The sequence below is a fragment of the Plectropomus leopardus genome, chromosome 14 (assembly GCF_026936395.1).
Source record: "Plectropomus leopardus strain MGB_pleo_1.0 chromosome 14, ASM2693639v1, whole genome shotgun sequence".
NCBI lineage: Eukaryota > Metazoa > Chordata > Actinopteri > Perciformes > Serranidae > Plectropomus > Plectropomus leopardus.
Genome location: NC_142189.1, coordinates 19,651,472 through 19,663,482, shown reverse-complemented (window position 1 = coordinate 19,663,482; position 12,011 = coordinate 19,651,472). Strand labels below are relative to the sequence as shown.

The window sequence follows — 12,011 nt, the reverse complement described above, 5'->3', positions numbered from 1 at the left end:
ATGATCAGAATAGTCACTCTTACTCATACGGAGCTCACTTCTACAGTGAATTAAATTGTGAAAATAAACAATTCCCCATTCTTTTAGGGAAACCCTGGAGCTTCAAGGACCTCTGACTGAAAACTGCTGATCTCAACCAATGAATGATGTTTAAGTGATTGTTTCGACAAATCAAAGAGTGCCTGAACTAACTTTTTATCAATTATCAGTAAATAGAAACATTTCCTGGCTGCCCTTTCACCATACTAATTCAATAAGAAAGTACATCATGTGAGTGAAGTTAACTTTATAACACACACATCATATTGCATATTGTTAATTCAAAAAACTGAAGATATAAATATTTGAAATTCATTTAATTTATTTTGGATGAAACAAATATATTTTAGCTCTCTGCAATCATAGATTTGGCCTATTTACATATTTTACACACAAAGGTAAATCTCAGCACTGCATACTCAAAACACCTCAAGTGAGCCTTTGTCTGGTTTGAATACATGCGAATTACAGGTCAATACTGTGAACTCAGCTGTCAACGAGCATTTACTGTCACTATATGCTGATAAAACAATGCTTAATCGATATCTCTGCCTTTCATTCAGTTCAAGTAGTCTCACATCTACAAAACCAGTAGTTAGAATGGAGTATATTGTGAAGTGTCTATAATGCTTTGTTGCATTTTGTAAAAGTGTATCTAACAAACTGATAAGGTTATTGAATAGTATTGATGAAGGGAAACAGGGTCATAACTTGACAGAAAAGGAGCTGCCGCAGGAGCAGCCATGATCGGCTTGAGGGTTCTTGAGCACGAGGAAGGTGGCGCGGATCAGCTCCTGGCTGAAGTCCACAGTGGCTCCTTTCACAAACTCCAAGCTGTCCTGATCCACAATAACGCCCACTCCTCCCTGCTCAAACACTCTGGAAGCAGAGCCGAGCGGATGCAGGAAGAACAGAGTTGACTGGATTAATAGACAATAAGGAAACAATAACTTGATCACTAGATGAGTGGCAGTTCACCTGTCATCCTCGTTCCTGTTGCTGTCAACAGAAAACTTGTACTGGAAGCCGGAGCAGCCTCCTCCCTCCACGTGTATTCTCAGATACTCGCCCTTCTCCATGATTTCCCCTAGTCTCTGGATTAAAGGGAGGGACATGAGCATGATGAATAAGGCGCACACTTCAGTGATTCAGAATCCAATGACAATGTTTGTGTCTCCAAAGTCAAATATCTCAGATGTAGGCCTTGAAGAACTCATTCCCCTATACCTGCTACACCCCACACAATAACAACACTGATGTGATATAATGGAGTTACATTTCTCATGTAGCTCCTTCACTGTCAACACTGGCTAAGATGCGGTATTAATTTCATTTTTCAGATTTCACACAGATGGAAAACCATCCCCAAAATATTTTTGACAAACATCTCTGTTACTGACGCTGCTCCATGTGTAGTTTTTGTCCACCCTCGCTTTCCGTACATGTCTCAAAACTGTAAATTATCTTTTAATTTGCATTTAAAAACTGCATTTGATGCAAAGTCATGTTAATCATGTTAATCGAGCGTCTGCTGACCTTGACACATGACTCAGTGAGTTGTACTTTATCTTCAGATGGCTCTGACACAGCTGGTTTCTCCTGGGACAAGCCGCTGCTAAAGCGCTGAGGCCCCGCTGTGTAAAGGGCTGGCTGGGGTTTTTGGAGAAGTCGATGTAGCTGTGGGCTCACGTTGATGTTGTTCAGAAGACAAGATGCCCTGAAAAATATTGATGTTACCTTTAAGATCAGATCTCATGTCAACAAGAAGACATGCAACGTTGCGAGCCCTGGTGCTAGCTAACTGTGGCTTTAAAGGCTAGCTTGCTAACTACCTGGCAAATATTCAAAAAACAGCCTTTTCTCAACCCACAAAAATGTTGTTTACAGGTTGCAATTCTCAACAATGTCTACGATTTCTACAAATTACCTAGCAAGGCTCAATACTTTAGACTTTGACGCAGATATCATTGCTGCTCTCACGAATGACATCTTCCATAACAAATGTTGTTAAATCCCACCTCCAACCGTTGACTACAGGCAGATCGTGCATTTATTGGCTAAAATGCTTGTCTATCACATACATACGCCCATTTTTGTACAATGCGACCATTTGATTCGTCAATTTACCTGCCGATCGTAACGTATTCAGGTCTAGATTATGGAGTTCTTAAATGCATTAGTTTTGCCTTTCAGGCACAGCTCTTAAAATAAATGCCGCAAATCTACAAGATAAAACGACTAAATGTTTATATTGCGATTTGAAAGACGGATTATTTGGGTCTTGGATCGGTTTTGGTTCTAATCTTCCAGTTATAGCGCACTTTACGTTGAGGGGATTTCCTGACAGTCCAAATTGTGGGCGACAATAACACCGTTTTCTAATAAATAGGCGTTGTTTGGATCGCGTGATACAGGGAAATAAAAGGTGCTAAGCGGCTGCTGCTTTCACTCTGTTAGCGCCTGGTAAGTACACTTTACTCAGTCTCGGTTTCGTACATTTTTTTCGTGTACTCTGTTAATAAGTAGACTCGGACTGTTTGCGTTTTTTAAACACATTTTCAGCTACTCAAAGAGTGTTTGTCTCTTTTTGTAAAACTTTAATCACTGCTCCTCTCGGACGTTTGAGGAAACGAGGAGTCATATGATTGAAGGCTTTCTGCTGACCGCTCGAAGTGGTCTGCTTATCGTCCAAGTTTCCTTTTTCTGTTGCGTAATGTCTCATTCCTTGTTTTTAGGGTCATAAAGAAGGGAAGAAAAATGGATGTCCACACTGGTTTCATCGTTTTGATCTGCTTGATGGGATTCACCTGTGCCGTCCCGGTGAAATTTCTTGACTGCGGTAAGTTTCACTCGACCGTATTCGTGAGAAGATTTAACTCTTTTATAAAATGTTAAAGTTTGACTCGTCGTTGACTTTGGGTAGGCCACTCCTTCAGCAACGGAATAATCTCATTGTTTAACGTACCCCGGTTATGGTACGTTAACCCTCCGTGGTACCTTTTATTTTCTCCAGCTAACATCACCGTTTACACTCACAATACATTCTCAATTATGTTGCGATACTAATATACAAATACAAAAAAGAAAACCAGCAGCACTGTTTATATTGTAACGTGAATTTCTGAACGTCATTTGAAGTCCCCCATTTTGGGGCCCTCCTTTCTCTACAACAGTGGTCTGGAAATGTCTTTTTTTCTGACATTTACCTTTTAACTAATGAGTGACGTTTATTTCTAATACGTTATTTGATTATTCAGTCAAATAAAATTGTTAAAAATTCAAGCGTTGCCTTGAGTTGAATTGAGTATTCAGATTTGTGTGCTGTTAAAATGCATAACAGTAATCATAATGTTCTTTTTATTTCTACAAATCAACCGAGATAAGTTTAATGATGGTGTCAACCAAGTTAAGGATATGAAACTGTATAGTCTACTGAACAGTGCACTTTGGTTCCTCTACAGTGCACAAGAAAGCATTTTGACTAGTCACAGTAGGAAAAGCACAGGTGCAAATAATAACATTAATGATGGCTGAATTCACTTAAGCTGCCTTAATTTCACGTTCCTGGTTTTGTGCATGCTGGCTCAGTGTCAGTCTGGAATATTTGAACAGAGCAGTTTTTCTGCTACGCCTGCTTTTAAGTTGGTACTTGAGTAGGGTTGCGCGATAAAACGATAACGATATTAATCGCGACATAACTTTGCCTCGATTGAAATATGAGACATAATCAATAGAATGTCGATATAATGCATTCCAGCCATGTTTTTACAGACAACACGAACAGCCAATGATGATAATAATAGCAGCGATGTGGGGAACCAAATATCTACAGACTACTTTTGTGTTCAGGTTCAATCAGACTTTAGAGGGAATTATCTAAGTAAAAAAAAAGGGGGGGGCAACGCCCCGTGTTTCATCCAGCTGCTGCACTGAGCTGATGTACACTTTACTCAATCTCGGTTTCTTACATTACAAACATTACATCTGCCAGGGGCAGATGTAATGTTTTTGGGGCCAGGGGCCACAGGCACATTACCTTATTTCCACCCTTTGTCCAACTGGGAATGTCGGCAGGCTGTTGGCAGCTGCAGGAGAAGAAGGCCTTCTCAAAAGTTGTTTTTTTTTTTTTTTTTTTTCCTGAGTAAGATTATTAATAGCAGACTTTTCACAGAAGTTTAAGTCAGAGTCCTGCAATCAGGAGAGGTATTATCAGCACAATGTGCTTAAATTTACCCAAAGTTTGTTTAAGATGAAGCTTTTAATTTCTATATAATGCTGGAAAGTTTAATAAATAATAATAAAATGTTTATTACACCCCAACACACCATGGTAAAATGAAACTGTCTGAACTATGAGGGCAAAAAATAAACCACGAAAAAGAAAAATAATTGTTCTTTAATCGTAGTCAAAGTAAATGTTCATTTAATCCTGATACTGATTTAGGTATGAGGTTTCAGACCTTTTGCTGTGAGGAAATTTTAGTAACTGGACCGCCAGTTGGTGATGCCTGTTCTGCAGTATATTTGTCATGTTCAGTGTTTGACAGAAAATAAATATTTAAACCTAAATTAACCTTATATCTTCATATCTCACTTAGGAGTAAAAGGGAACTTTTAAGCTTGAAAGAAAGTGATTTGATGTATATCACGATATATATCGATATCGACTGATATGAAAAAAAATATCGTGATAAGACTTTTTTTTCCCATATCTCCCAGCCCTAGTCTTGAGACAGATTTGAAAGAGATCAAAATTGAAGCATTTTTTATTTATTAAGTGAGTTAGTGAAGTAATCCACCTAGATCACGTGTTCTTCTAGCAATTTTATTTCCTTTTTCCACTGTATTAAGAGAAGTATCTGTCAATGTTTACCTATAATACTGGTTGTAAATGGTTGTAACTTGTAACAATAGCAGCCCTAAAGATCCCTCATTTAAATGTAACCAGGTCACATTTTTACATAACCTGCAATGATCTTCCAGGTTCCTCTTCTGGTAAAGTGGACATGGTGGACATCAACCCTTGTCCTAGTCAACCATGCCAGCTACACAAAGGACAGTCCTACAGTGTCAATGTGACATTCAGCAGTGGTAAGGGGGCTTTATCTTTTAAGGAATACTAATCAGAACATAAACGCATCTGATATGTTTAAACTCTGATCTCACGGTCATGTTATGTGTTGCAGCTGTGGAGAGCCAGACGAGCACCGCAGTGGTTCATGGTGTTATCGCTGGAGTTCCCGTCCCCTTCCCCATTCCCATCGAAGATGGCTGCAAGTCTGGAATCAAATGTCCCATCCAGAAGCAGCAGAAGTATAACTATGTAACCGCACTTCCTGTGAAGACTCAGTATCCTGCAGTAAGTTGCATTTGCAAAACTCCTCTTTAAAGCTGATTTGTTTCATTGTAATCATTAAAAAAACTGACCTTTTGCCCTTTTTTGCATTTCACTTACTCATTTTTTTTTTGTGTAAGCAATGCAAAACACACTTTGCTGACTGACCGCTCTTCTGCATTTCTAGATAAAGTTGGTTGTGGAATGGGAACTGGAAGACGACCACAAAGAAGATCTGTTCTGCGTCAAGTTCCCAGTTCAGATTGTGAGTTAATCTCACAACAGTACTTCTCCACAAGTGTTTGTTTTTTAAAAGGGATTCAGCTTTGAGTAAAAACCTGAAGAATGTAAATGATTCTAGTTAAGATCTCATTTTATTCATTCATCAAATTGATTTTTAAGATGTATGTCTTCTCTAGTTTGCAAGACTTTGCTGCACTCACACATCTTAAATCCCGCTGATATAAATTACCCAAATGCTGTGACCTTCTAATAGTTAATTTTAAGTGATGCGGAAGTGAAATGATGTGTGTGATCCTGAATCACATTCCACTGCAGTGCAAATGTCTTGTCTTGCTGGCTGCTGTGTAGTCAGAGAAGGTACATACAGTACTACTTCCTCAATAAAACTGTTATATTTCTTACTGACCTTGTACTACTAGATGTATGGAATTAAAATTTTGTAAATTAATATGAAAATAAATTCTAATCAAGAAATCTAATTTGTATCAAAGTTGCATTATGTGAATCTGATAGGAACAAAACTGGTTCCAAACCCCCCCTAGTAACCCTTTTCCACCAACATGAAACGGTTCCTGCTCCTAATTTTCAACAATTAAGATCATTTTCTCAAAACAAAGTGGGTTGAAACCCAAAAAGTTGCTTCCCTGCTGGAACCAAGAAATGGCAGGTTTTCCTTGACTTGAAGTGCGAACCGTGACATCAGTGGGCATGGCATATTGTACAAGTTGGAAAGAGGATGAAGAAGGCAATGTTAGAGAAGTTCAGAAATCAGTTGTTACATTAATAGGCGGTCCATGCTTCTTGTTTTTGTTTGAATAAAAACACATTTTGAAAGATGGAGCAAAAGTTTGTGGGTCATCAACTCAATCTGCAATATTGCTACTTCTGTTAACTCCCATTGTCACTGTGCAAGGCCCGTTTGTGCAACCGTGATTACAATGGTTCTGATCAAAGGTGGAAACGGGCTGGTTCGCTAGAAAGCACCAAGAGTCCTGAGCTGAAACTGTTCAAGACCCAGAGCTAATTTTCTGAAAAAAAGTCTCAGGGGTCACAAGGCCCCACTTGATTTAAGATAAATAAATAAATACACACACACACACATCTAGGCATTATTTTCATTTGTGAAAATAAAAACTGAAAATTGTTTTTTTGTAAGTTATTATTCAAACTATAAACTTAAATCTCACAAGATAAGGGCACAAAGAAAACCTGAACACAAGCTAAATTAAGAGCCTTCACTCTTCGCTAAACAACCTCATCCTGCATTATTTAAGACAGTAAATGAGCTAATAGAAGAGAAAACAGGTCTACTTGTATGATGTGATGTAAAAAACAAAAATGATCTGTTTAACACATCTTTGATGCAAAATTTTCAGGAAATCTGCTCTAAATTCATCCAAATCACTCATTTTATGCAAAATGTCTGCAGTTATTGCTATAACTATTTGGGGTAATTGTACAGCTTATCAGTTGCTCTGTGCTCTTATTGTTATACATAAAATATAATATGAAATATCCATAAAATGTCATTTAGTCCGGGGCAATCAGTTTACTCAATGATATAAAAAGGGTTCCTGTAAGAAAAAGGTTGGACAATTATGTGCAAAATGGCCATCACGGCAGTTTTCAACTTCTCCATTACTTGTAGATACACTTATCGCCCGCAAACGTAAATCGATTTTCCCCGAATCAGCACTTGACACTTGAAGTGAGAGGCTGAACTGTGGTGAGGAAACCAACTTTTCTTGTTACAAAGCAAGTTTGCCTTCCTACTGCTCAGCCTGAGTTTGTGGACTGTCAGACATCTGTAGGTTGCTGTTTATAAGGTTAAAAATGAAGACGAATGCAATTCTGAGAATTTATTGGTCTGAGCAAAGGCCAGCAGCAAGGAATGACAATATGAATGCAAATGAAAACATTCTCTTAAAATAGATTTCATAACACTGAAGCTGGATCATAACCAGGTCACATGTACAATAAACCAAGCTTTTAAAGAAGCCCCAGAGGTCGTCGTTAAATCTAAACAAAAGCTATACATTCTAACAAAATAGACCTACAATATTGAATATCACAACAAAAAATATACATTATACCTCCACTGACAGCTTCTTTACCTTACAGCAAAAGCTCGAAATGCAAGCTTGAGTCGCAATATAGCATGGAGGAAAAAAAAGTAATATCCAAAAACACAGCTAACTTGACAGCTTTACAAATTTCAACAGCTTTTCAGTTGTTTCTGACCTCATTAACTACCTGAAATGTCTGCCCCACAAAATACCTTTTGTCTCTTTTAATACAAAATAAGTAAAACATAAGTCAATGAGTTATTTGTACTTTTTTAACCAAAAGTCAGTCATTAAGGCAGTATATATGAGTTGAAAGAATAAAACTTTGGCTCTTTCACTTAGACACCTGCTGAATAAGAGCTTGTTGGGTATATTTGAGCAGATATCAGGTCACAGCTTTAGTGCAAGCAGGGCAAAGAGGGCGAACTGGATCAATAATTCTATATCTCGCTGCCTCTTAGATCATTTTGATCGGTACAAAAAGGTGCAGAGGTCTCAAACGATGTGCACAGTCACAAATTTGTATCAAGTGGAAGCTGAGAGATCTTTCCACAGTAAAGTCAACAACGCAATGTTGCAACACGCCCCGTACAGCCAATCCCAAGCAGTCACTACAGTTATAACATGAAGTCATTCGATGATATGAGAGTCGGAACAAAGCAGAGTTGATAGGGCAGGGTGCCCCTTATTGTAGTGGAAGCTTGGCAGGTGGACATCACATAATAGGTTATAATATTTGACCAGACTTGGTTTTGTTGGCTCATATTCAAATACAGCCACATCATCGACCTCCATTCCACTTGTAATGCAGCATCTTGGTCCTTTTTACTGTCCGTTTTGCTTCAGCCTCTCCAGCCGCTGGAGCAAAGCATTCCCAAAGGCTTCTCTGTAACCTGGACTCAGCGTGTCCAGAAGCGAGTAAACAGTCTCATGATACTGGGTGCTCAAATCCTCGTCCACTTGATCGAAGGCGTAGCCCACCACCTGTTTGGTAGAGCGATTAACTGTAAAATATTCAAACAACAAGAACAAGAAATGAACGTCTATATTTGGAGAGCATCTTACCCTCAGTCCGGCCTCTGTGAGCTCCAGACAATACCGGTTTCCCTCCCTTGTTTCCACGTTGATGTACGCCACATCTGAGGCGCTGCTGAGACTTGATGACACGTGCATTTCAGCAACGGCGAAGAGTACGTCATTGACCACTGCTTCTGCTTCTAACCTCATGTCCTTGACATCACCGAGCACAACACAGTCCTCATCAAATGAAGAGACGATGGATTCCTCGGGCTGGCAGTCTATCTCCATCCCCTATAACAGAACAACAACGTTACTATGTGATTCGACCATCTAGAGCCAGTGTTTAGTTTGTCTGCTCTGGGCTACTGTAGAAACATGGTGCTGCAACATGGCTGACACCGTGCACAAGGACCCGCTCTCCATATAGATATAATCCGCTCATTCTAAGTTAACAAAAACACAACAATTCTTATTTTAAGGTGATTATACACTAAATAACACACACTGGACCTTTAAGCAGCATTACAGCATTAACGGTTGTGATTCAGCAGAGATGATGGTTTCTCTCGTTCCCTAAAGGCCCATTCTCGAAATAAAAAAAGATGCATCTGACTGTTCTGTCACCTTTTCTAAGTGCAAAGTGGACTATGTTTAAAATGAGCATCCTTTCTGAGTAGTTTGTTTGAGGAAAGTTTAAAATAATTTAGTTCTTTGGAGAACTGAAGTAGCATGTTGGATGCACGTTCATATTTAATTTAATTCTTGAACTAAAAATAGCTGAACCAGAACGATCACATTACACGAGTGTTTAACAGATAAGTGGGTACTTTAGGGAAATGAAAACTTTCAGACTCTTTCATCTTCCAAAATTGTTTTTGTTGGTCCCTTCTCAGTTTCCACGAAATACATCAGAGCACTGAATCAAAAAAACAGTCCAATGCGTTCTCAGAAACATCGACTGATGTTGTCTCCGGTGCTTTCCAATGCTGAGTTGGCTCATTTTGTTTTCGTTTCATCTTACAAATCAAGCAATGAGGAACGTAAGGCCGCCCACACTGCTGTGGTAAGGTGAATGCAGTTGCCATTTATAACCCCAGTCATATGGTACAGTGCTGTGCACATGCTAGGTTTTGGTGTTAAAGGCTGCTAAATGGTGACTAATCAATGACGACCCATGTATTTAATAAAAATAAACTCAAAGTAACACCTGTTCCATTTCTACATGTCCACTATCTATCCTCCTTAGCACTGGTGCATTTTGGTTAAACAAGCTGAATCTTGTTTAGCCTCATGTCAAGGACCATCACGTTTTGCATTTCTGCATGAGCTTTTTGTCTGCATGACAGCTGTAATCTGTTGCTTTGCGTCTGGCGGCGTCATCATTCATTCAGTTGGCTGGATGCCTTTATGGGCAATGAGCCCGTGCTAATACCATTGATTGTGAAACACGCAGCAGTCTTTACTTAACCTGTTCCCTCTACCTTTTTAAAATCTATGACATGTTGATTTTAGAGGTAAAACACAGCGATCTGTCATTTTTGTGGAAGGAGAACATATTATTAGGGTTTGTTCCTTTGATATTCTATATTAAATGAACACAAAGTGCTAGTAAAGCAGATTTGTAGTGAAGGAAATGTTTTAGAACCTCCACTTAAGTACAAATAACAATACCACGATGAAAGAAATATTGACTACAAGCAAAAGCACTGCATTAAATTGTTACTTAAAGGTCCAGTGTATAGGATTGAGGGGGCTATATTGGTAGAAATGGAAAATAATATTCACAATTATGTTTTTTTAGAGTATAATCGTTGTTTTTACAGTAGACAAACTAAATGCTGGCTCTAGATGGGGCCACTTACGTTTTTGCGTCAGCCACTCTAGTCATCCTATATGCTTGGCTCTTGGGAAAAAATTTCATTTGGTTGCAGTCTCCAGTCTCACCACTGTGTGCCATTTAATCCTACACACTGGACCTTTGAGTTACTCATGCTCAGCGATAAGCTTTTAATTACTTTGAGCATGAGCAAGATGAAAAAACTGAGCCTACTCAGCAATGGGAAGCACCAGAGACAATACTGGTCTTCATCTCTGGGAGCACATTTGACTATATGGTGATATGATGTTAAAGAAAACACACCAGTGCATTTAAAAGGCATCTTTTTTCTTTAAAAATCACCAAACTTGTGCCATTTATCGTAGCCAGAAACTGTAAAAACAAAGTATTGTTGAACTGAAAAAACATAATCAAATCTAAGCTTAAAATAGTGACGTTTCATCAAAAATTAGGGATGCGAGGTATTTGATTTTTGACCGATATCCAATATGCTTAAATATAACAACTGCTTTGGCCAATAACCTATACTGATATTGATATATCAATTTTTCCCCACATAAATTCAGTGATCATCAAGTCTCTTCTGAGTTAACATCATATTACGCATACTCTTATTGTGATAGTCCACCAGCAGATGGAGACATAAAATACAATGCTTTTCTGTGTATAATATTTATTTATTGTACAAAATAAGAAAAACAATCAACTGCGTTTTGTGATATTGCAGGAATCAGAAGACTGTCTGATTCTGACATTTGATTTTAAAGCCAATATCTGCCAATACCGATGACGTGCCAATATTATGGTGCGTCACTATATTCTACGTCTCATTCATAATTTGGTCAAAAATGAAGTTTGCACGTGTTGTTTTAAGAGGAACTTTTGTGATAGATAGATAGATAGATAGATAGATAGATAGATAGATAGATAGATAGATAAACATATTGTTCTTTTATGGTGGAGGGAGGCTCGGGAGCCACCCCTGCCACCCACGTCCTATCATAAATAAACAATCTCTTCCTGATACACACATCGCAGTTAATATTGACTCTGTGTGTTAATTTCATGCAAATGCTAGAATACAGCTACTTCATATATTTAGCTAGACATATGTACTAAAGCTAGATGGCTAACATTCACTACACCTGTGGGGTAAACTCTGGGTAAAACTAAACCCCTGCATTTATGCTATTTTATACAGTCTATGACCTGCACTGGTAGACGGCAGAAAAACCACTGACCGCTCTGTGGGCCACATTTAACCAAACTGCGTTTATTTTTCTCACCTCCTCGCGGGTTGTGTTCTTCCGGCTCGTGGAAGCTTCCAGCCCACTCGCGAGCTCTCCGTGGAGTCGGTTCAGTGAAATCACCTAACGTCAGATAGGAAACTGTTGAGCCTCAAATTAGAGGATGACCGGAGAGTTAAGTCACATCAACGCACGCCCTGTTTCCACTCTATCTGCTTAGTGTCT

General features: G+C 38.8%; 3 protein-coding genes across 3 annotated transcripts; 1 reads left to right on the top strand and 2 right to left on the bottom strand.

Moving 5' to 3' along the window:
- Nucleotides 1–341: 341 nt before the first annotated feature.
- Nucleotides 342–2,090, bottom strand: isca2 (iron-sulfur cluster assembly 2). The gene is made up of 4 exons (XM_042501132.2): nucleotides 1,967–2,090; nucleotides 1,576–1,756; nucleotides 1,018–1,133; nucleotides 342–918 (listed from the first exon to the last, which is right to left on the bottom strand). The coding sequence occupies exons 1-4, from the start codon at nucleotides 2,026–2,028 to the stop codon at nucleotides 744–746; spliced, it is 534 nt and encodes a 177-aa protein (XP_042357066.2). The 5' UTR covers nucleotides 2,029–2,090; the 3' UTR covers nucleotides 342–743.
- A 347-nt stretch (nucleotides 2,091–2,437) lies between these two features.
- On the top strand, nucleotides 2,438–6,095 carry LOC121953542 (NPC intracellular cholesterol transporter 2-like). Its single transcript, XM_042500709.2, has 5 exons — nucleotides 2,438–2,502; nucleotides 2,775–2,878; nucleotides 5,022–5,129; nucleotides 5,225–5,397; nucleotides 5,561–6,095. Exons 2-5 carry the CDS (start codon nucleotides 2,797–2,799, stop codon nucleotides 5,645–5,647), a joined length of 450 nt encoding a protein of 149 aa, XP_042356643.1. The 5' UTR covers nucleotides 2,438–2,502; nucleotides 2,775–2,796; the 3' UTR covers nucleotides 5,648–6,095.
- Nucleotides 6,096–7,460: 1,365 nt separating this feature from the next.
- Nucleotides 7,461–11,966, bottom strand: gskip (gsk3b interacting protein). Its single transcript, XM_042500255.2, has 3 exons — nucleotides 11,826–11,966; nucleotides 8,748–8,993; nucleotides 7,461–8,666 (listed from the first exon to the last, which is right to left on the bottom strand). Exons 2-3 carry the CDS (start codon nucleotides 8,988–8,990, stop codon nucleotides 8,508–8,510), a joined length of 402 nt encoding a protein of 133 aa, XP_042356189.1. The 5' UTR covers nucleotides 8,991–8,993; nucleotides 11,826–11,966; the 3' UTR covers nucleotides 7,461–8,507.
- Between the last annotated feature and the right edge of the window lie 45 nt (nucleotides 11,967–12,011).